Source organism: Bufo gargarizans, chromosome 1 (assembly GCF_014858855.1).
Source record: "Bufo gargarizans isolate SCDJY-AF-19 chromosome 1, ASM1485885v1, whole genome shotgun sequence".
NCBI classification, from domain to species: Eukaryota; Metazoa; Chordata; class Amphibia; order Anura; family Bufonidae; genus Bufo; species Bufo gargarizans.
Window position 1 is genome coordinate 60949783 of NC_058080.1, and position 24490 is coordinate 60974272.

Here is a 24490-nt window from a genome sequence, read left to right on the forward strand (position 1 = left end):
ATGCATATGACCTGGCCTTGGAGCTGACAACAGCTATCGTTAGCTACACAGCTACCTGCGCATGGCCCCCCTGGTGCTCCACTCTTGGCCGCTTCTGGTCTTCACGGGACCAGGAAGCAGTAGGGTCCGCTGTGGCCAATCACAGGCAACACTCAACACTCACACTGGCTTGAACATTACGTTACAGCTATGCGGTACCATTCAAGCTGATGTGACCACTGTGGTCATTGGCCGCAGCAGTCATGGGCCGCAAAAGGTTCCTGTACCCACGAGAAGGTGGAAACAGAGCAATGGTGGGATCATAGGCACGTGAGTCTGCATTTTTGTGTTGAGGGGAACAGGTCTGCATGATAGGGGTTCTCGACTCCAAGGCCGGACTGCCCTTTAACCCCTTCTTAAATGTATGGCGGAATTTTAAACTTCTTACACTTGGCGACCACTGCAAAGCACAGTGTGCGCCATAGCCGTCGGGTTTATGTGCTTTGAAGATCAGACATTTAGCCCCTCAGAGCAAATCGAAGCTTCACATTCCAAAGAAAAGTGATCAAAATTTCACACACAGTCAGTAAAACGTTATGGGGGTCAGGATTTGGCGATACAAAGAAAAATGTTTTCTTTTTTTTCAGTAATAAAACTGAAGAAAACCTATATAAATGTGGTATCACTGTAATCATACTGACCCTTATAATGAAGGTTACAGGTCAGTTTTACCACATAGGGAATGCCGTTAAAATAAAACCCATAAAACTATGGCGGAGTTGCATTTTTTTTCCAATTCCACCCCATTTGGAATTTTATTCCAGCTTCTCACTACATCATATGCAATATTCAATGGCGCTAATATAAAGTACAACTTGTCCCGCAGAAATTAAGCTCTCATAAAAATGAAAAAGATATGGCTCTTGGAAGGCAGAGAGTAAAAAGTTTAAATGCAAAAACGGAAAATCACAGCGTCTTGAAACAGTTAAACGTGGGACAAAAACATAATGTGAACAAAGGCAAAATTTTCACAAAACTTTGCATAACTCAATAGTACAGATGAATATAAGAAACTTGTAATAAATCTTATCAGTGGAAAATGTTTTGTTCTCCACTTATCAGCTATTTTCCCATCTCCTAAACTAACATTTTCCAAGATGGAGAGAAGACTGTTCGCTCACTAAAGGATCAAATTACATGCTGCACATATAACCCTATGGAGAGTGGAGGAGGAGTGAGCTCTCGTCTCTGTCTTGGAGAACTCTACTTTAGAAGGGGGAGTAAAAGAGCTGTTAAGTGGAAAAAGACACACTTTTCTCTGATAAGATATATTACAAAATTTCTTATTTTCACTTGTACAATTTCTTTATGCAAATCTGTGTGAAAAGTCAGTGACCATTTATAAAAACTTGGACAGTCCCTGTCAATGGCCTAAAATAACAAATGGATAACTCACCTCTTATTTCTGCTTGTTTTTTTTTTTAAACTGCTATAGAATATATAGAAAGTCGGGTTTGGAAGCACCAATATTTATCCACACAGGAGCATTCTGCAAATTTTTGCAAGCAAGCCATAGTGGGATAGGCCCCTAGGCTGGAGAGTCAGGTGTATTTTTTTCCACAAAGGACAATGATAGAATATTCAAAGGATATATAATTATTGGTTGGTGGGGATCTGTTTGCCAAAACCCCCTTGACTCCAAAAACAGGTCTTATCTTTCCTTTGTTGTAAGGGGTTGCAACCAAACATTTGGATGTAGATAAAACAGCACTTTCCGATCATGGTCGCATGGAATAATGGATGAGAGGAATCTAGATGACAGCAGCTGATCACAGTTTTTCTCCCTATTATGTTTGCTTTAATTATAATTTTTATGGGCTGATTTGAATGGAATAATAAGTGTGCAGTTTGGCAGCATTTGGAGGCTGTTGATGTTTTTCCACTGATTTATGCATATTGGCGGCAATGTTTAAGGCCATGCATAACAATAGTAGCATTTGTATACTTTTTGATGTGTTCAATAGAGGCTGGGAAAAGGTGAATATGTATTTACTGGCAATATTAAGATTATTTTCTCCCCTTATGTTTGAAGTACTCAGCTTTTTTTATGCAGCTACTACAGTCCACCCTTCAGATTTTTGTAAATTTTTTATATCTTTTCATGGGACAATACTGAAGATCTGACACTTTGATACAATGTGAAGTAGTCAGTGTACGGCTTGTATAACAGTGTAAATTTGGTGCCCTCAATTAACTCAACACAGAGCCTTTAATGTCTAAACTGCTGGCAACAAAAGTGAGCACCCCAAGTGAAAATGGCCAAATTGTGCCCAATTAGCCTTTCTCCCTCCCCGGTTTCATTACAAGGTGTCGGGTGTGAATGGGGAGGCGGTGTGTTACATTTGGTGTTATCGCTCTCACACTCGCTCATACTGGTCACTGTAAGTTCAACATGGCTCCTCATGGAAAAGAATTGTTGCTCTACATAGGTTATAAGAAGATCGCCAACACCCTGACATTGAGCTGCAGCACGGTGGCCAAGACCATACAGCCGTTTAACAAGACCACTCAGAACAGGCCTCGTCATGGTCGACCAATGAAGTTGAGTGAGCGTGCTCGGCGTCATCTCCAGAGGTTGTACGAGTGCTGCCAGCATTGCTGCAGAGGTTACAGGGGTGGGGGGTCAGCCTGTCAGTGCTCAGACCATACGCCGCACACTGAATCACATTGGTCTGCATGGCTGTCGTCCCCGAAAGGAAACCTCTTCTAAAGATGATGCACAAGAAAGCCGGCAAACAGTTGGCTGAAGACAAGCAGATATAAGGACATGGATTACTGGAGCCACGTCCTGAGGTCTGATGAGACCAAGATAAACTTATTTGGTTCAGATGGTGTCAAGCGTGTGTGGCGGCAACCAGGTGAGGAGTACAAAGACAAGGGTGTCTTACCTACAGTCAAGCATGGTGGTGGGAGTGTCATGGCTTGGGGCTGCATTAGTGCGGCTGGCTATGGGGAAGTAGTAACATGATAATGACCCCAAGACAACCACTGCCTTGCTAAAAAACTGAGGGTAAAGGTTCTGGACTGGCCAAGCATGTCTGCTGCTCCCCTCTTACATCCACCCCTCAGTCACGGTCTGGCTTTGTTATGTGACTTCGGCTTGCAGCCTTCTGCACAGTTCTTTCTTGCTGAAGTAAGCAAGACACAGTTGGCGGCTAGCTTTCCCCACCTCGGTCTGAAGACACACTGTTTGGAACCAAAGTTCAGGAGACTGGCTAAGGTTTTCACGTGACCTTATGACATCACAAGGTCCTTACAGCGCATGGAGTTTAGGAGGTCCTTACAGCGCATGGAGTTTAGGAGGTCCTCACAGCGCATGGAGTTTAGGAGGTCCTTACAGCGCATGGAGTTTAAGAGGTCCTTTCAGCGCATGGAGTTTAGGAGGTCCTTACAGCGCATGGAGTTTAGGAGGTCCTTACAGCGCATGGAGTTTAGGAGGTCCTTACAGCGCATGGAGTTTAGGAGGTCCTTACAGCACATGGAGTTTAGGAGGTCCTTACAGCGCATGGAGTTTATGAGGTCCTTTCAGCGCATGGAGTTTAGGAGGTCCTTACAGCAGATGGAGTTTAGGCACAACCAATGTAGGGCCTTTCATTATACAGGCTTGAAAACCTTCCCCAGCTGTCTTCTGAACTTTGGTTCCACACAGCATCTGCATGAGCGCACCTTCTCTCTCTTTCTGTATAATGACCTCTGTACAAGTCACAGAGCATGCCCACAACACTCCCAGAAGTCAATGTCATCACAAGACCATAGGATCCCATGTCCATGTGGCTGCTGTAAAGCATATGTCTGATTGCTGTTGACAGCAGTTCAGGCAAGATGGCTGCCCCCTTAATCATACAGAAAATAATAAAAACATATATGTACTGTATCTGGTTTCAGATAGTAAAAAAATACAGATTTAGTTGATGGATCAAGATGGTTTGCAGAAGTTCTTAAGGAATAAAATGATGTAATGTAGTCATGCTGGATGCCGACTTCTATTTTAATGTTTAGGGACCCTCACGTCGACATACATTCTTCAGTTTCCTATATCATGTGTGAGACAGATGGTTGTTCTGTTCTAAGCAGAATGTTTAATGTATACTTCTAGCTCTTCATTACGTGGGCGAGGGGAAAAGTTCCCTTAATAAGACATGCTGCATCTTCTAGACCATGAGGCGTCCAGCGTAATAGCCCTGGCGAACAGATAATGCAACATTAGTTGTTGCTAGTGTATACCTTTACAGTGTTGTTGTTACCACTATTCGGATTTAGGCCATATAAAACACAAATAGAAATTGTGAATTATGTGCTGCGCTCATCTAACCTATGTACAACACAGTAACAAACATTGCTAATTATACCGGCCTGTCATGCGGTTGGCAAAGCTTGTTACTTTATTTAAGCATGGCAGCTTGAATAGTTGAGATGACTCCTAGAAGGTAAATGAGAAGAACATCTATTCCCCCGGTGCAAACCAGGGACCGTGACTGATCTGTTTGGGTTTACATATTCTGGAAAGCCTGATCCACTGCAAACTGGAACTGTAGTTAATCAAAGTATAGTCCCTCCTGTCTCATTCACAGGAAGCTTAGATTTGGGGAGCTGTTCCTACTGGAGATCGGGTGGTGACTTTGACTCAAAGAATCCTTTGCGCACTTTTGAAGGACTAGTAGGCAAGCTGGACCTTACTGCTGAGGCACCCTCCCATAGGAAAATAGGCCTTAAAGGGATTGTGTCATGAAACATAGTCTCTATTTTTCAAACCATCAACTGGATCTGAATTTTTTTGTAATTCCATGTAATCAAAAATTTTGTACAGCCAGTGCGCTATTCAATTAAATCTGTCTAGCGCCACCTGCTGTTTGTTCTTTTACTTATTTTTTGTCCATCTCACTGAGCTGGTCGAACATGCTCAGTTATAGAACACAATATGGCAACACACAGCATACCTATGGTTCCATAGATGGCTCCTCACTCCATATGTCTTTGTATAGCTCATAATAATTGATGTTCTCTTCATGAGGATGTAGCCATTACTTCTCCAAGATTCAGCCTGTAGAGTATGTACATACTGCATATCGGTCAATGGATGCTACTTAAAGGGGTTGTCTCACTTCAGCAAATAGCATTTATCATGTAGAGAAAGTTAGAACTAGGCACTTACTAATGTATTGTGATTGTCCATATTGCCTCCTTTGCTGGCTGGATTCATTTTTCCATCACATTATACACTGGGTGGTTGAACATGATCAGTTCCATCCCTCTGCCGCAAACTACCAAGAGATGTATCTAATTCCATCCTTCTTGATCCAACTGCCACCATCCCTATCTACTGTTAGAAACTGTGACAGTTACAGGGAGAGAGCTGAAGCAGAAAGGGCATGCCCCCTGACAAAAGAAAGACCCCCTGAGCTGTGACAGGGAGATAGCTGCAACAGAAAGGGCATGCTCCCTGACAAAAGACAGACCCCCTGAGCTGTGACAGTGAGAGAACTGCAGCAGAAAGGGCATGCTCCCTGACAAAAGACAGACCCCCTGAGCTGTGACAGTGAGAGAACTGCAGCAGAAAGGGCATGCTCCCTGACAAAAGACAGACCCCCTGAGCTGTGACAGGGAGAGAGCTGCAGCAGAAAGGGCATGCTCCCTGACAAAAGACAGGGAGCAGATAGTGTAATGTCCCATCTGCAGAAGCCATGGTAAGTATAGCAGTAATGCCATTCAGAATGACTGTATAATAATCCATGTCTCCAGTGTTTGCAGGTGCTCCTGGAGCAGTGTGCTGCTACATGGAGGGTTTGCTCATCATGGTAGCCTGCACCTGTGTTTTATTTCATATTGATTGGAGCTGCATTGCCCACATTACCACATAAATCAACAAAATGTAAAAACTAAAAATATAAATTAGGAATAAATAATAAGATAATATAGTAACACATAAGATGGTTGCTAATATATAAATAATTGGGGAGCGGTACATATATGTAACTCTGTGTCCATATGTGAGCGACTATGCAGGGGAGGAAGGGGTTAACAGGAGCTAATTGCAATGCATCTTGGGAGATGAAGGTGTCTGATGAGCTGCTGCCCGCCCACAAAAAGGGAAGAAAGTCCTCCAGATAAATAAAATTGTTTTAAATTTGTATGATAACCACTTTAACCCTTTGCTGAATGCCCACTGGCTATATACAGTACGTCCTATCTGCACATACGTTCAGGCAGCACTTTAATCCCTGCGCTGTACGGCGCTGGGATTAAAGCTCCTGCAGTCTAGCAGGAGCAGGTCAGGTCCTGGCTGTCAGACACAGCGGGGACCCTGAGGAGAAGACTGGAGCGGTTTATGATCGCTCCTGTGCCAGCAGGAGAGTGCTGCATGAGCACAGGGAGGGAGAGTCAGTGTCCTCCAAAGGTCTTGGGGGACATATTATGTGGCAAAAATTAATTAGAATCTAAGCAATTTTTTTTTTAAACATACTACAAATTTTTGACAAATAAAAAAATGAAAAAAAATAAAATAAATGCCGTTGTGAACAGAAACCGTCACCATAGTTGCCCTGTTCACTCAAACCTATACTTGTTATATCTCAAAACGATCGACACAAAATAGGGAATCCACTGCAATAATTAAAAAATGAAAAAATAAAAAAATGACTTTTTAATAAGAATTAGCGGTTTTCCCCATATTAAACCTAAGAAGAGGAAAAAAATATATAATCTCTAAAAACCCATGCTAATAAAAAGTTCTAAGTGTAATTATTTTCGGTAGTCAAACAAATAGTTAGGGTCACTAAACCAAAGGGATTTGGGTCAACAAAGGGAATGTTCCTTGAGAAAGACTGAATTTGTTTTGAAGCAAAATAAGCGAAAGAAATGACTAATGATGGAATTCTCTCCACAGGGGCCGGAGTGTTTTTCCTCTCCTGTACGGAAGGAGATCAGATCAGTTTCCTATTTGACTGTATCGTTCGTGGCATCTCTCCAACGAAAGGTCCATTCGGGCTGCGCCCGGTGCTGCCAGGTCAATATTGAAATTGAAAAAATGTAACATCATTTTGCATTAATTTATCGCATTTTGTTTTTGTTGCACGGTAACAGTGAATGAATGCAATTGCTAGTGTTAAGCGAATCGAATCCGACTAAGTGGAATTCAATCTAAATTTCAGGATAAATTTTATTCGCCGCAAAGCCGAATTTCCTCGTGCTTCTTTGTAGCGAATTAATTTAACCTTAAATAATGTAAAAAAATAAATAAATAAATCATACTTGCTTCCTCCATTTGATCGCGACAGGCTGGCCGCTGCCATCTTGGTTAGGGATGAGCGAATCGGCGTCCAAAACTTCACGGGGCAGGAGCTCTGTACAGTATTAGAATGTATTGGCTCCAATGAGCTGAAGTTATTGCTTCGCGAAGTCTTGCAAGACTTCGGGTAATAACTTTATAAATTTATTTCTACTGTAAAAAAACATTTCCCGAACTCGGGTTCGGTTCAAAGTGGTAACTTAGAACTAAACCAGAGTTCGGGAAATGGTTTCTTACAGTAGAAATTAATTTATGAAGTTATTATCTGAAGTTTCGCGAGACTTCGCAAAGCAATAACTTTGGCTCATCGGAGCCAATACATTCTAATACTGTACAGAGCTCCTGCTCCGTACAGTATTGGAACAAAGTTTTATGCAAATCGACTTCGGATGTTTCATCCGAAGTCGATTCGCTCATCCCTAATCTTGATTGATGATCTCGGCTAAAATCCTGCGCCAGATCTTCAAGCAAGATGGCGGCTGTCCCGTTGCGAGCAAATGGAGGAAGTAAAAATGATTTAATTTATTGGTCTGCAAATTTTACACTGCATTTTTACGATCAGATGCATGATCGTGGCATCTGAGGGGGACAATCACAGTTGGGGGGGGGGGGGGTGGCGAAATCACTGCTGTCATTGCACCCGCTACTTACAAGAAATGCGCTTCCTAATGAAGTAATTCATCACAAAGTGATTTTTTTTGTAAAAGCCAAATCAAATTTTGAAGATCTTCGCTCATCTCTTGCAATTGACAAAAAAAATGGTTCTAATGAGCGTGCGAACAAATGTTATTTTTTATTATAGATTGCATCTATTAACAGCGAGATGGGAAAAGGTGTGTTCTTGCACATGCTCTGATCCAGTGAAGAGAGGGCTCACTAACCAAATCCAAAATGGGGCCCCTTGCTGGTCCTGCTTCATACTGTCACTCACTCCCCCCTATTCTGGACCAGGATGGTCCAAAGCTTGTTGTCCCTTCACCCTCTTATTCCCAGCAAACAGGAGTGCAATGTTAACCCTTGCCTGTTTCCCCTAACTTGTCTGGAAGGATAGCCCTGTGCAATCGCAACACCCTTTAAGAAAGAGGAGAGCAAAAGCTTGAGTTAGGTCTTCTCCCCTCATGGCTCAGAACCATAAATGCTGCATGGATTGTATCTCTGACAGGTACAGCCTTGCTCCTCTCAGTTCTGCTATGCCAATAATCCTACAAGATAATGTTCATTGCTGTGTTGGTCCCACGTTCATACATGCCCTCATTGCTGAGAAAAATAATGTTTTGCTATATGCAAATGAGCCTCTAGGAGCAACGGGGGCGTTGCCGTTACACCTAGAGACTCTGCTCTCCCAGCAACTGCCACACACTTGGATTGACAGGACCAGGCAGTGTAAGGCCTCATGCACACAGACTTTTTTTTTGCGGTCCGCAAAAACGGTTTTCGTTGTTCCGTGATCCGTGTCCGTTCTTTCTTCCGTGGGTCTTCCTTGATTTTTGGAGGATCCACAGACATGAAAAATGAACAAAAAAATCTAAGTCAAGTTTGCCTTTGAAATGATAGGAAAAAACGGACACAGATCACGGACACGGATCACAATCTTGTGTGCAGCCGTGATTTTTCACGGACCCATTGACTTGAATGGGTCCGTGAAAAAAATAGGACAGGTCCTATTTTTTTCACGGACTGGAAACACGGATCACGCACGCGCATGCAAATCGGAGCATTTTCTGATTTTTCCACGGACCCATTGAAAGTCAATGGGTCCGCGGAAAAAAACTGAAAACGGAACAACGGCCGCGGATGAGGCCTAAAAGTGATCATACCTGGTCCTATCAATGAAAGTTCAGAGGACACAGCAGTTGCAGAGAGAGCCGAGCCTCTAGGTGTAATGGCCACGCCCCCGTTACTCCTAGAAGCTCATTTGCATATATAAAACCTCATTTTTATCAGCAATGCGGGCACATATGAACATGGGACCAACACAGGTGTCTTCAGCTGCCAAGAGCACATGTAACAGGTCAGCCAGTGTCATAGGGACAAAACTGCTGACAGATGCCTTGTAAAGAAAAAACTGCAGGTGCTACTTATGAGTGTTGAACGAATCGTGGACGTCGATCCAAATTTGATTCGCTGCGAAGCCGAATTCCCTAATGCTTCGTGGTAATGAATCGATTTCCCTGGAATGGTGGTTAAAAAAATAAATAAATCATAATTACCTCATCCGTTTGAGCGCGAAGAGCCGGCCACCGTCATCTTGATTGAGTGAAATCCCATGTGGGTTGATGTATAAAGTCATCACGCCGGCCCACGTGGTGACGTCATCAACGGCCGGGCAAGATTTCGCGCTGGATCTTCAATCAAGGTGGCGCGGGCAGTTCTTTGCAATCAAATGGATGAAGTAAGTATTTAATAATTTTATAATTATATATTTTTTTTTTCATGAACGCGGCATCTGAGGGGTACAATGTCAGGGCGCGGCGCAAACGCATTCCCTGTCATTGCGCCCACTACTTACAAAGAAATGTGCTTCATGATAAAGTAATTTGTAACAAAGCACATTTTTGGGTAATTTTCCAATACTTTGCTCATCAACTCTACTTACTAACATGGCTCAGCTCCTCCGCTCTATAACATGCTGCGCTGCGCTTTCAATGTGACAGATTCCAAAAACTATCACGTAAACAAGTGATTTCTGGTAATACCCAGCAATTTACCCGCCAGGTAAAAATTTGTATCTGCAGTAAGCTGAAAAATCTCAGGCGGTGGCAGCTGGGCGCACTTATTGAAATCCATGCACCGCGGAGCTGCGAGAACATAAGAACTGATGTCCAGCAGGGACCGGGCCGCCATTGCCTCCTGTGCTTCCATCACTTTTCTGTTTCATACAAAAATACAACTAAAGACAAACTAAACAAAGACCTTTCTGCTTTGCATTTGGTGTGAGAGCTACGTATGCTGCATGTGTTATTACTGAGTGCACTGCATGTGGATATATATGTATACTGGAGTCTCACTATCCTAAAGGGTGTAAGGTTACAGACGGAGCAGCGGGGGGTGTGCAAAGTAAATACATGAAGAAGGGAACATTCAGGGAGAATTACCACCTGCTATATATAGCTCCTAATGCAGAAGCGAGTGGTAATTGCATTTATTTCATGTTTAGAATGTCCTAGACATCTTCACTGCCTGGATTAATAGTCATGATAATAATTAATAGAGGAGCAAGAAATATTAGAAAATAACTAATAACAATAATAATTAGACTATTGCTAGTTCTACTAGTGGTAATAATAATGTAATAAACAAAATGATTAATAATACTAATTAATAGTGGGGCAAGAAATAGTAATTGTAACAGCAATAATAGAACGTGACTTATAGCGATAATAATTAGGCTATTGCTAGTTCTACTAGTGGTAGTGTAATAAATGAAATGATTAATAATAATGGTAATAACAATTATTAATAATAATATTAATAATTCATATTGTAGTAAATAGCAGTTGTAACTGCAACAACAATAATAAAAAAAAACTAACAACAGTAATTACACTATTACTACTTTTACTACTGGTAATAATATTAATGATGATGATAATGTAATAAATGAATAGTAATAATAATAATAATAATAATAGTGTGGTAATAATTAGCAGTTGTTACAGTAATAATAAATAACTAATAATAATTATACTATTAATACTTCTACTACTGCTAATACATCTGCTACTGGTAATAATATTAAAAAAATTAAAAAATTTAATAAATGAAATGACTAGCATGAATAATAATAACAATAATACCAATAATAATAATATACGGTAGTAATATATAGCATAACAGCAACTAATAAAAAAAATAACTAATAACAATAGTTATACTATTACTATTACTACATCTGGTAATAATAATAATAATAATAAATAGTAATAAATGAATTTACTAACAATCTTAGGACTTCTCCTTGTGTTGTATACTGTTTCTTATGTATGAAGATAATTCTTTATCCTAGTGTCAACTACATTTTTAAACCGTTATTTTGGGGGGTCCCAAGCGTGTGGGTGATAACATAGGGATGGGAGTAGATAGTTTAATGAATTGATAGTAATTTTTATGAGGGTGATAAAAACATTGGGGGGTGGATTTTATTTTTGCTAATTTTTTTTCATTTAAAAGCTTTTTTTTTTATGGAAAAAGGTATTCTTTTAATAAAAAAAATGTTTAAACTTTTTTTGTTCAACCAGTTAGTCCCACAAGGTGACTGCAACAAGCAATCTTTTGAATGCTTCTATAATACATTCTTCAGCTTATGAAGTGCAATGTATTGTTCTGTAAGTGCTATACTAAAAGTCACCGTCAGGGTGCACAAGAGAAGCACTGGCTGATGGTAAATGCTGCAGGCAGGCCTGGGGCTTCATTAGGCCCCAGGCTGTCGTACACAGACATCGACACCCTATAATCACATTTGTGGGGTGCCGATGGGAGACAGACGGCGGCTACTAAGGGGTTAAACAGCCCAGACTGGCGCTTTTGCTGATCGGAGCCATTAGAGCCCGGCTCTCATGTGAGAACTGAGACCACGATCTCCACTGCACAGGAAACCCATGCGTTGCTAAGTCTGGGCCACCACTAAAAGGCTCCTTAGTGACCACTGTAAAAAGGCAAGGGGTTAAAGGGGTAAAGTGTAATTGAGATCCACTTCTGTTAGCAGATCTCCTCCTATTCTGTTTTGGATGTGCGACTAGTAGTAGAAATGAAAACGGCCAAGAGCTGCCTATGTTTGTAGCCCATAGTCAGTGCGGTTTGGTAGCTATGGGAATTAGTATTCCTGCAGTTGACTACTCAGTTGACTACTATAGTTTTGAACAGATCTGTTAATTTTTTAGAACACATAATTCCGTAGTTAAGGTATAAAACCCTTTTATGCCATTGAAGTGACCTGACCTTTTGTTTTCCTTTTAAAGATCCAAATTTAAACCCCGCTTATATGGAAGAAAGGGTGGCACATGAGACCCTACAGCTGGAGAAACGACTCAGCCTGCTCTCTCATCTTAGCCTGGGAGGTAAGCTACAAGATACAACATATATATAAAGATATACAGAAAGCCATCAACCATTGTGGTGGGCAGGAGGAGCTTCAGCTACCATGTAGAATATATTTACAAATAGCCATCTAGCCACCAGCAAAGTCATACTGGGTGATAGTTTAGGTCAACGGTCAAGGGTGCACCACCAATGAGGCCAGGTGAGGCTATCGCCTCAGGCAGCACCAGGTAGGGAGGGCAAGAGAGGGGCAGCCAAAGGGCCATGGGCAATGAGTGCTTTAATTGAGGCAAAGGGGTTAGGTAAAGAAATTGGCATTGGAGGGGGGGGCACCGTTTCAGTTTTCGCCTCAGGTAGCAGAAAGGTACCCCTGTCAATGGTAAACTAAAGACATGTGAGGGCAACATAAGGGTATTGTAGCATGCATGCATCGATCTGTCAAGGAGCAGTCGTTCTCAACCACAGCTACAGTGGAGCTGTTACTGGGGGGAAAAGGTGCAGCATATCCTATAATGATTGCAGTGATAGGATAAATTCATTGTGTTGATTGGTGGAGATCATAGGGGTCTGACATGTCCAGAACCCCTTTAAAGGAGCACTCACTAACCTATATAGTGCAACATGAGGTATTATGAAGAATAATATACAGGCTCTTGTGTATACCTGTTTTATTGATGTACTATGTATGGGTTGTCTGCCATCTTGGCTCCTGTCTCCCTTCTAATATGGTTCCTCTAATGCAGCATTCACTTCCCATGATGCCTCTGGCTTTGCAGAAACAGGGGACGCGGCGTCTCTTCAAACTACACCCGCTTGCTGTAAGGGCAGCAAGTGACAGATTAGTGACATAGAACTTCTGCCCCTGACATACACTGCAGTGTCGCAGTGAATGTAACAAAGCTTCAGCCTGCCTTCGCTGACTCCTGCTTGTGATAGGTTTCTGTCTGCCAGCTCTTATAAATAGGAGGCAGGGGAAAGCAGTGTGGAGCTGCATTTCATAAAACTACTGGTGATTCTTCACACAGCACTCACAGATAGTATAGAAAGGCAGTGTAATTCCGTGGGGTTAATATATCTGCAGCTAACCATTGTAGAAACATATTTACTATATCACTGCCCTCCTGGTTCCTAGATAGAAAAGCACTCTATACCTGGGGCACATACAGAGGAAAGGAGGGGTGGAGGTTGGTGAGAATTAAAGATGTCTGAGATACGTGCCAGGAGGGATTTCATAGATACTAATGCAATCCTATAGTTTGCAGGAAGTCAGCCGCACAAGAGAGACTTACCTCCTGTCTGTACAGGAAAGCAAGCTGCAAACTGGTGCAATAGTGCACGTGGGCAATAGGCATGTCGGCTGCCACAGAGGGAGCAGACACTCTCAGTTTTCCATCAGCACCCCGCAAAAGAAATTGCGGAGTGCCGATGTCAGGGCAGGCAAGCCAGGGCCTAGTGAGGGCCCAGGCCTGCCTCTAGTGTGTCCAAGCAGGCTGTGCCTCTCAGGTGTAGCCTGCTGGTGAATGTCAGTATAGAACTGACATTAAAATACATTGCACTACATGACTAGTGCCCTGTGGGACTATTAAATGGTTAAAAAAAGTGAAAAGTATAAAGTTATAAAATAAATAAAACGCTTTTCAATGGAAAAAATTGCAAAAGTAAAATCTCCTCCACATATTTGGTATTGCCGCGTCCATGACCCACGCAATCCATTTATCATGTAATTTATTCTGTACGGTGAACGGTGTAAAAAATAAATAAATAATAAGTTGCTACTTTTTGCTTATTTGCCACCAAAATAACAGAATAAAGACCAATCAAAAGTGTTATGTACCCTATAAGGATACCAATGAAAACTAGAAGTTGGCCTGCAAAAATCAAGCCCTCACACAGCTCCATAGAAAGAAAAATAAAAAAGTTATGGGCCTTGGAATGCTATGAGGCAAAAACATTTTCTTCTTTAACCCCTTAGTGACCAGCCTGTGTTGGGCCTTACCGACCAAGCGTTTTTCCTCCTTTTTTCATTGTCGCCTTCCAAGAGCTATAACTTTTTTATTTTTCTATTTATGTAGCTGTATGAGGGCTTTTTTGTGGGACAAGTTGTAGTTTTTAATGGTGCCATTGTGGGGTACATGTAACTTTTTGATTTCCTTTTATTAAGTCTTTCTGGAAGGGAGATGGGAAAAAACAGCAATATTGCCACTGAGTTTTTATGTTATAAATTTTTCGGTGTTCATTTTGCGGCATAAATAACATGCTATCTTTATTCTCTGGGTCAGTACAATTACAGTGATACCAAATACATATAGTTATTTTTAAGTTTTACTACTTTTGTGCAATAAAACCCCTTTTTTTAAAAAAAAAGAAGACAATCTTTTTGCATCGCCTGATCCCTGATATACATTTTTATTTTTATTTCTATGGAGTTGTGTGAAGGCTTTATTTTTGTGGGACAACTTGTAATTTTCATTGGTATCATTTTGGGGTAAATAACACTTTTTGATCCCTTGTTATGAAGTTTTTTTGGTGGCGAATAAAAGAATAATTCTGTCATTTTTTTTTTTTTTTTACGGCATTTACCATAGGGGATAATTTACATGATATTTGTGTAGAGTATTTTTTTTTTTTTTTTTTATTTATGAAATGTTTTTTTTCTTTTTAACTTTTTTAACCACTAGTAGTCCCACAAGGGGACTATAACAGGCAATATTTTCATTGCTTCTAAAATACAATGCACCATCCTTATAGCGCAATGCATTTTAATGTCAGTGCTATACTGACTTTGACCACCAGGCTGCGCCAGAGACGTAGGCTCCTGGGGAAAACTCACAGCAGGTTTAGGGCCTACACCAGGTCTCTGCCTGGCTATACACACATTGGCAACCTTGCGGCGGGGCAATGGGAGACAGAGGGAGTGCGCTCCCTCTGTCAATGCTTACATGCGGCGGGCGCCATTGCCTGCAGCATGTAAGGGTTTGAACAGCCCTGTCGGTCGGGCTGTTAGGGCAGGAGCACAGCTCTCATGTGACCGGGCTGCCGTGAAAAGGCAACGGCCCAGCTTAATGCCCCTTAGTTACCTCCTAGGATAGGTCATCAGTATCTGATCGGTGGAGGCCCAACACCCGGGTCCCTCGCTGATCAGATGTTTGAGAAGGCACCAGTGCTCCGGCGAGCGCCCCGGCCTACTCTCAGCTTTTCATAGGCCGAGTGACGTCACATTCGTCGTTCACGTGGCCTAGGTGCAGCTCAGCCCCATAGAAGTGAATGGGACTGAGTGCAATACCAAGCACTGCCACTATACAATATACGGCGCTGTGCTTGGTGATCAGGAAGAAGGCTGCAGCGCTCACAGGAGCATCGGTGCCTTCTCAACAGCTGATCAGCAGGGGTCCCTGGTGTCGGACCTCCACCGATCAGATACTGATGACCTATCCAGAGGATAAGTCATCAGTATAAAAATCTCGGAAAACCCTTTTAAGGCCCAAAACAGGCTGTCACTACGGCATTTACCAGTACAGCAGTGCAGTCCGATGGGTGCATACATCATGAACAAAGGGAAAAAAAGACTGTAACAGTAGGCAGCCTGTGTCTCTAATGGGAACTTTATGCTGAGAAGCTCATTCTTATGCACATAATTATAAATGCAATTAAGTTGTGACATGTGAAATGAAATTCATGATCCGGCATTACTAGAACAACTTTCCAACATGCAGAGAATTACAGCAAGAGTTGGAGGAACCCACAGCATTATACTAGGGATTCAGGCCTCGTAATTAGAAAGTAAGCACGGACAAGCACCTGCTTCATTTATACAGTATATTCCATATCATTATTGGGAAATATCCAGTGGATGTGCAGGAATAAAATGAATATTATAACCGTGACTGTAAATCCCACATAGAAACATAGAATGTGTCGGCAGATAAGAACCATTTGGCCCATCTAGTCTGCCCAATATACTAAGTACTATGGATAGCCTCTGGCCCTATCTTATATGAAGGATAGCCTTATGCCTATCCCATGCATGCTTAAACTCCTCCACTGTATTTGCAGCTACCACTTCTGCAGGAAGGCTATACATCACATTACTCTGCAGGTGTCCTCCGTTTTTTGGATGTCTGGATTGGCTGCTAAGTGTACTTTCACACTAGCGGTTTTATTTTCCAGTATTGAGTTCCGTCACAGGGGCTCAATACCGGAAAAAACTGATCAGTTTTATCCTAAGGCATTCTGAATGGAGAGCCATCCGGTCAAGATGCATCAGTTCAGTCCCTCTTATGTTTTTTGGCCGGAGAAAATACCGCAGCATGCGCTATTTTTCTCTTCGGCCAAAAATCCTTTCCGGATGACACCAGAGAGACGGATCTAGTATTTTAATGCATTTGTCAGACAGATCCCATCCGTTTGTATCCGGATTGCCGGATCCGCCAGGCAGTTCCAGCGACGGAACTGCCTGCCGGAATCCTCTGTCGCAAGTGTGAAAGTACCGTTATGCACATAGACTGTGTACAGAACTGTAAATAGAGAAGATAATGATAATGCAATATGTATATGTGATATGAATTCTTAATAAATGGCCACTGTCCACAGTAGTTATTTACTGGTATATAATATATAATAGCCCCCTCTGTATAATATATAATTGCCCCTCTGTAATATTAGGATATATAATGGGCCATTATATATCTTAATAACATGGAGAGGGCCATTATATATTTTAATAATACTGGGGGGGGGGTCACATTATATATAATAATTATACAGAGGGGCCATTATATATATATGTAATAATAATACAGAGGGGCCATTATATATCCTAATATTACAGAGGGGCCATTATATATAATAATTATACAGAGGGGCCATTATATATATATGTAATAATAATACAGAGGGGCCATTATACAGACGTGGACAAAATTGTTGGTACCCTTTGGTCAATGAAAGAAAAAGTCACAATGGTCACAGAAATAACTTTAATCTGACAAAAGTAATAATAAATTAAAATTCTATAAATGTTAACCAATGAAAGTCAGACATTGTTTTTCAACCATGCTTCAACAGAATTATGTAAAAAAATAAACTCATGAAACAGGCATGGACAAAAATGATGGTACCCCTAACTTAATATTTTGTTGCGCAACCTTTTGAGGCAATCACTGCAATCAAACGCTTCCTGTAACTGTCAATGAGACATCTGCACCTCTCAGCAGGTATTTTGGCCCACTCCTCATGAGCAAACTGCTCCAGTTGTGTCCGGTTTGAAGGGTGCCTTTTCCAGACTGCATGTTTCAGCTCCTTCCAAAGATGCTCAATAGGATTGAGGTCAGGGCTCATAGAAGGCCACTTTAGAATAGTCCAATTTTTTCCTCTTAGCCATTCTTGGGTGTTTTTAGCGGTGTGTTTTGGGTCATTGTCCTGTTGCAAGACCCATGACCTGCGACTGAGACCAAGCTTTCTGACACTGGCTAGTACATTTCTCTCTAGAATTCCTTGATAGTCTTGAGATTTCATTGTACCCTGCACAGATTCAAGACACCCTGTGCCAGACGCAGCAAAGCAGCCCCAGAACATAACAGAGCCTCCTCCATGTTTCACAGTAGGGACAGTGTTCTTTTCTTGATATGCTTCATTTTTTCGTCTGTGAACATACAGCTGATGTGCCTTGGCAAAAACTTCGATTTTTGTCTCATCTGTCCACAGGACATTCTCCCAGAAGCTTTGTGGCTTGTCAACATGTAGTTTGGCATATTCCAGTCTTGCTTTTTTATGATTCGTTTTCAACAATGGTGTCCTCCTTGGTCGTCTCCCATGTAGTCCACTTTGGCTCAAACAACGACGGATGGTGCGATCTGACACTGATGTTCCTTGAGCATGAAGTTCACCTTGAATCTCTTTAGAAGTCTTTCTAGGCTCTTTTGTTACCATTCGGATTATCCGTCTCTTAGATTTGTCATCAATTTTCCTCCTGCGGCCACGTCCAGGGAGGTTGGCTACAGTCCCATGGATCTTAAACTTATGAATAATATGTGCAACTGTACTCACAGGAACATCTAGTTGCTTGGAGATGGTCTTATAGCCTTTACCTTTAACATGCTTGTCTATAATTTTCTTTCTGATCTCTTGAGACAGCTCTTTCCTTTGCTTCCTCTGGTCCATGTCGAGTGTGGTACACACCATATCACCAAACAACACAGTGATTACCTGGAGCCATATATATAGGCCCAATGGCTGATTACAAGGTTGTAGACACCTGTGATGCTAATTAGTGGACACACCTTGAATTAACATGTCCCTTTGGTCACATTATGTTCTGTGTTTTCTAGGGGTACCATCATTTTTGTCCATGCCTGTTTCATGAGTTTATTTTTTTACATAATTCTGTTGAAGCATGGTTGAAAAACAATGTCTGACTTTCATTGGTTAACATTTATAGAATTTTAATTTATTATTACTTTTGTCAGATTAAAGTTATTTCTGTGACCATTGTGACTTTTTCTTTCATTGACCAAAGGGTACCAACAATTTTGTCCACGTCTGTATATCCTAATATTACAGAGGGGTCATTATATATAATAATTATACAGGGTGACCATTATATATTATACAGAGGGGCCATTATATATTACAAAGAGGAGCCATTATATGTTATAATTATACAGGGGGACCATTATATATTATACAGAGGGGCCATTTACGCCATTATATATAATGATTATACAGGGTGACCATTATATATTATACAGAGGGTCCATTATATATTATAATTATACAGAGGGGCCATTATTAATGGGTCCTCTGTATAATTATAATATATAATGGCCCCCCTGTATAATTATTATATATAATGGCCCCTCTGTATAATATATAATGGCCCCGCTGTATAATTATTATATATAATGGCGTAAATGGCCCCTCTGTATAATATATAATGGCCCCCCTGTATAATTATTATATATAATGGCCCCTCTGTATAATATATAATGGCCCCGCTGTATAATTATTATATATAATGGCGTAAATGGCCCCTCTGTATAATATATAATGCCCCCCCTGTATAATTTTAACATATAATGGCTCCTCTTTGTAATATATAATGGCCCCTCTGTATAATATGTAATGGCCCCTCTGTATAATATATAATGGTCCCCCTGTAAAATTATAACATATAATGGCTCCTCTTTGTAATATATAATGGCCCCTCTGTATAATATGTAATGGCCCCCATTCTTTCTCCCACCTGTATAATGCCCCTAGTATGGCCCCTAGTACTTACTTTAAAAAATAAATAAAAATACTCACCTCTCTTCATCGCCTCTTGTAGCCTTTGCTCGGGCTTTCGGCGGAGGCGGTCAGGAACACATCACCGCGTCCTCCTGCGCCGCGTCATCACGTCAACTTGCGAGACCCGGCGCAGTAGGTCACGGTGATGTAATTGCGATCTCCTGCGCTATTCTACTGCTTCATAGGCTTCGGGCCTGGCCTTAAGATTATAAGGTAGAACGGATGGTATGGGAGCCATAGGTTTCCATCATCCTCATTATATTGCCTGCTGCCTGGCGCCCCCTACAATTTGGCGCCCATGACAACGGCTCCCCTGGCCCCCCCCCACGCTATGCCACTGGTCCTCTATTAGGTTGAGGTTGAAGCCTCTTCCTAGGCCAGTGACATCACCTTACAGTGGTCACAAGGCCTAGTTGCCGCTCAATACCAAGCATAGCCACTATACTATATACAGCTCCGGTGACTGCGACAGCTCCCTGGAACAGCTGATCGGCGGGGGTGCTGGGACTCGGACCTCCGCCGATGTGATAATGATGGCCTATCCTGAGGAAAGGTCATCATTATCTTTTCCAGGATACCCCTTTAAACGTGTTGTCCCATAACAATAACTTATTCCCTATCCACAGGATATGGGACAAGTGTCTAATTGGCGAGGGTCTGACTGGTGAGGTTGGCCACTAGAATGGGAACCTGTGTTCCCCTGTTTGAATTGACATGCATGTGCCACTCCATTAAATTATATGGGACTACTGGAAAAAGCCAAGTGATTGTACTTGTTATGTCCTGCAGTCCCATAGAGTTTAGTGGAGCGGCAGTGTACATGCATGTCCACCACTTCAACGGGGGAACACAGGTGGTCAGACCCTGTCAATAAGACTCTTATCCCCTTTCCTGTGGATTGGAGATAAGTTGTTGTAATGGGACAACCCCTTTAAAATGTAAATGCCTTCTTCTCCCTTTTGTGGTAAAGACTATGGGACTGCAAATTGTTGTAATGGTTTCTTTCCATCTAACAATTTTGTTTCAACTTAGTTCAGAATGGGTAAAGAAAAAAACAGAAGCATTACCCACCCGTCCCCAGCATTACTGTTCCAATGTTTACTGGGTTCCCGCTGGTCTCCACTTCCTGTCTCTGGCTTGACACACAGGATATGCCCATGGAGCCTATTTCTGGTCTCCGCGGTGATCCACTGTAGACAGTGATTGCAGAGTAGGCCAGGACAAGGAAATGGACAACAGATTGGACCTAGTAAGTGTCGGTGGGGCAGCAGTGGGGGATTCGTTAAGTCATATATTTTTCACCATCCTTTCCATTGTCTAAAAATATTATCTTGCCCCTTTAATGCCTTAATTTTGGTTGTACAGTTAATTAATACCAGAAATTTTTGGTTCCCAGTTCACGTTATCACTCACCTGTCTGCTTGCTTTTGGGCTTAGCATAGAAAGGAAAGAATAGAGCAGCTGCCACTGCACTTTCTAAATGAACACTGCCTTCCATTGCCTTTCATTGGTATCTTCTACAGTAAGTCTTTCTATTAACTCATGTTTAGAAGGGTGATTAAACAAAAACTTTCATCTATTGCAGGGGATGACAAAAGTTTGTCCAGTTCCTCTTCAGACACCAGCCATTCAGATGCCAGTGCCGGAAGCCGGTTGACCATCTGGGCAGATCCTTCCTCGGCCAGCACTTCTGCCGAAAGTCATGGTATGGCAGCAGCAAAGGCCATTCATCTTGGAGAAGATAAAGCATATGCTGAAGCCCTTCGTGCATCCAAGCCACCTCCGAAGCCAGCACCGTCTAGACACCTTCAGGAGATAGGGCGTCAAAGTTCTTCTGACAGTGGGATAGCTACGGGCAGTCACTCTTCTTATTCTGGAAGCTTTTCTTCCTATGCTGAGAGTCTGGACATTTGTCATGGTGAGGAGTTTGGCTCATTGATTAGCTTACCATTGGCTATGGCCACCGATCAAAATCTATGTACATGTCAACATCCGGATCCGCAGAGAGGGTCTGAATATCAGATTCCTGCCTCTGTGAGACATCTATATGACACACCTCGAAGTGTTTTACAGGCAGCTGCTAGAGAACCTCAACACAAGACTTCAGATTCCACATTACCTAAGGACCATGCACAAGGAACTCAAAGCACCAGTGATACTAAGCTGCTGCTCCCCCATGCTGACTCAAAAACGGCATCATTACTCCAAGAAAGCAAAGACTCAGGTGATGAGACATATGTAGACTTTGTTCAAAAGTGGACAGCTCCAAAGGGGCAACCACAGGGGATGGAACCTAAAGGAAGTGACTTGGCAGCTGCAGGAACAAGTGAGACTTGTGAAATCTGCAGCCCGCAGCCTGGCATTACCAGAGCCCTTTTTTCCGCTTGCCCAGTATGTGGGGGGCTAAAGGTAATTACTTTCTTTATAGCTTTGATATATATACTATCTATATATGTATATATTTTTATGGGTCTCAAATAATTGTATGGCACCAATGCATGTTATGGTACTTTATTCACACTAGTTTAAAGCAATTTTTTAAAATGTTTTATGCTGTTCGGTGGGGGTCCATGGGCCTCCTCGCAGCTTACCCTAGGCCAGTGAAGTCATATTTATTGGTCACGTGGCCTACAGGCAGTTCAGTTCCATTTAAGTGAATGGGGCTGAGCTGTGATACCAAGCACAGCCGCTATAAAATGTATGGCGCTGTGCTTGCTAAGCTGTGAGGAGGCAGTCTCAGCCTTCTCAAACAGCTGATCGTGGGGAGTCCCAGGTGTTGGACACCCACTGATCAGAAACTGATGACCTATCCTGAGGATAACACCTTTAATTTCCTCTCAGTCAAGACATGGTATGAAGTTGTAAACACTTTGCAAACTGGGAAATGGGTTTTCCTCTGCATAGGTTATCACGCACTTCCAACTACACCCACCAATCAGCTGTTTGATGGGGCCACACCACTTGGATGAGCACCATGGCCTCTTAGTACTATACTAAGCACAATGCTGTACATTGTATAGTGACTGTGCTTGCAATTGCAGCTCTATCCCATCAACTTAAATGGGACTTAGCTGCCGAAAGGCCATTTTACCTATGAATATGACATCACAGGCCAAGCACTGCAGCCCCTTTAAACTGCTGATTGCTGGATGTGCCGGGAGTCGGGCCCCAACTGCTCTGATATTAATGACCTATCCGATTCAATATAGAAATGGTCACTGTACTTTCAGCAAACTTTGCATGAATCAATAACACCAGTGAATACAAGAAACTTTAAAAAATATATTTTATCAGAGAATAATTCACCCTTCCACCTTCTTAAAATAACATTTTCTGCTGATTTCAAACAGACTGTCAACTCAATAAAGGGTCAGATTACAGCTTCCCATTGAACTCTATTGAGCTGGAAGTGGGGAGAAAGAGGGAGGAAGTACAGAGAGACACACACAGACATGCTGCTCATAAAAGTCTATGGATAGGGGAAGAGTGCAGAGGAGTGAGCTGCTAGAGAGAGAAAAAGGTATTTTTATCTGATAAGATATGTTAAAGGGGTTGGATGATTTCCTATATTGATGACCTATCCTCAAGGTAGGACATCAGTGTCAGATCAGCAGGGGTCTGACTGCCGCCACCCTCTCCGATCAGCTGTTTAGGAGAACATAGCTGTTTTGTGAGTCCTGCATTCCCTTCACTGCTTACTTGCTTGCCGTCAACATCACAGCGGTGAGCAGGTGTAACTACAGCTCCTCCATCCCAGACCCATGAAGCGTGACGACTGCTACCATGACTACTACTACTCCTATCTTCGCCACCAGCACCACGCCTGCTCTCTCCCCTCTCACTGCGGATATATATGAGGTAGACAGATAGGCAGACAGGTGACGTGCAGTGAGCCGCAGGGGCGGTGTGAAGGATAGGAGTAGTAGTACCTTTTTCTCCCTTCTGGGGACTCCCTGGTATTGAGGTTCTCTGGCCAATGATGAAGCCAGGTTTGATGCCACAATTTTACTGTCATTTACTGCAGCTTACACAGCCACTATACACAATAAATACAGTCTCCACTGTTCGCATATGCAATTCTCAAGGCTTTATATGCGAGCTAGAGGGCTGAGTCTCTTTCTTATAGTCCTGCAAAAACTTCCCTAAATTGACCACGACTATATGGGTATCTTCCTCAGTATAGCATAGTCTCTAAACAGGTGATCAGGCTGTTCTTTTATATGATGGGAAGCCTGAAGCTTACGTGCTACCACCACATGCAGAGAAGTCTGTAGCCTCAATGTAAGTGTGTTACTTTTCTCTGACAAATGCACAGCAATCCTCCTTATATGGTTGCTGAACTTTTTACTGCATTCAGTGACCTCTTACCTCGAAGGCTGGCGCATATGCTGATGCTTTGCTGCTTTTCTAAGCCTCATGGGTATTAGGTTTCCCTGCAGGAATCTGCTCATTGCTGCTTTTAGCTGTTTACACATTCACAGCTCACACTAGACTGCCAACTACTTCCTCCTAGAGAGGAAAGGGTGGTGCCACCCCTGCCCAGCCACAATAACTAGGGAAACACTCACTGCTCTCTCCATACACAACCTATGGGTCACAGTACACAAAATATAATACATTAACATTAGAAGCGGATCAAGTCAGACAGACAGGTTACATTTCTTTGATTTGTCGGATGACTCATTTGTATTTTGATAGACTCCCAGAGCCCAAATATCTGTGATGAAGCAATTAAACATGGCCATGAGAGCTTATCAAGGCCCATCTCTGCCCATCGCCATAGGTCTGTGCCATAGGGGCCGCTTTGTCTTCATTACCAGCTGCAGACATTACTGTGAAGGAGCA

The 24490-nt window shown here is 42.3% G+C and overlaps 1 protein-coding gene across 4 annotated transcripts in view; it reads left to right on the top strand.

Annotated features, from left to right (window-relative positions):
• Positions 1-24490, top strand: part of DOK7 (docking protein 7) — a 119403-nt gene that overhangs the window by 54192 nt on the left and 40721 nt on the right. For all 4 annotated transcript variants that reach the window (XR_006390128.1, XM_044295740.1, XM_044295763.1 and 1 more), the window contains exons 5-7: positions 6923-7042; positions 12283-12381; positions 21231-22054. Coding sequence is in view for 3 of the 4 variants with exons in the window: in XM_044295740.1 (XP_044151675.1) it covers positions 6923-7042; positions 12283-12381; positions 21231-22054 (1043 nt within the window). In the remaining variant the exon portion in view is untranslated. The remainder of the gene's footprint in view (positions 1-6922; positions 7043-12282; positions 12382-21230; positions 22055-24490) is intronic.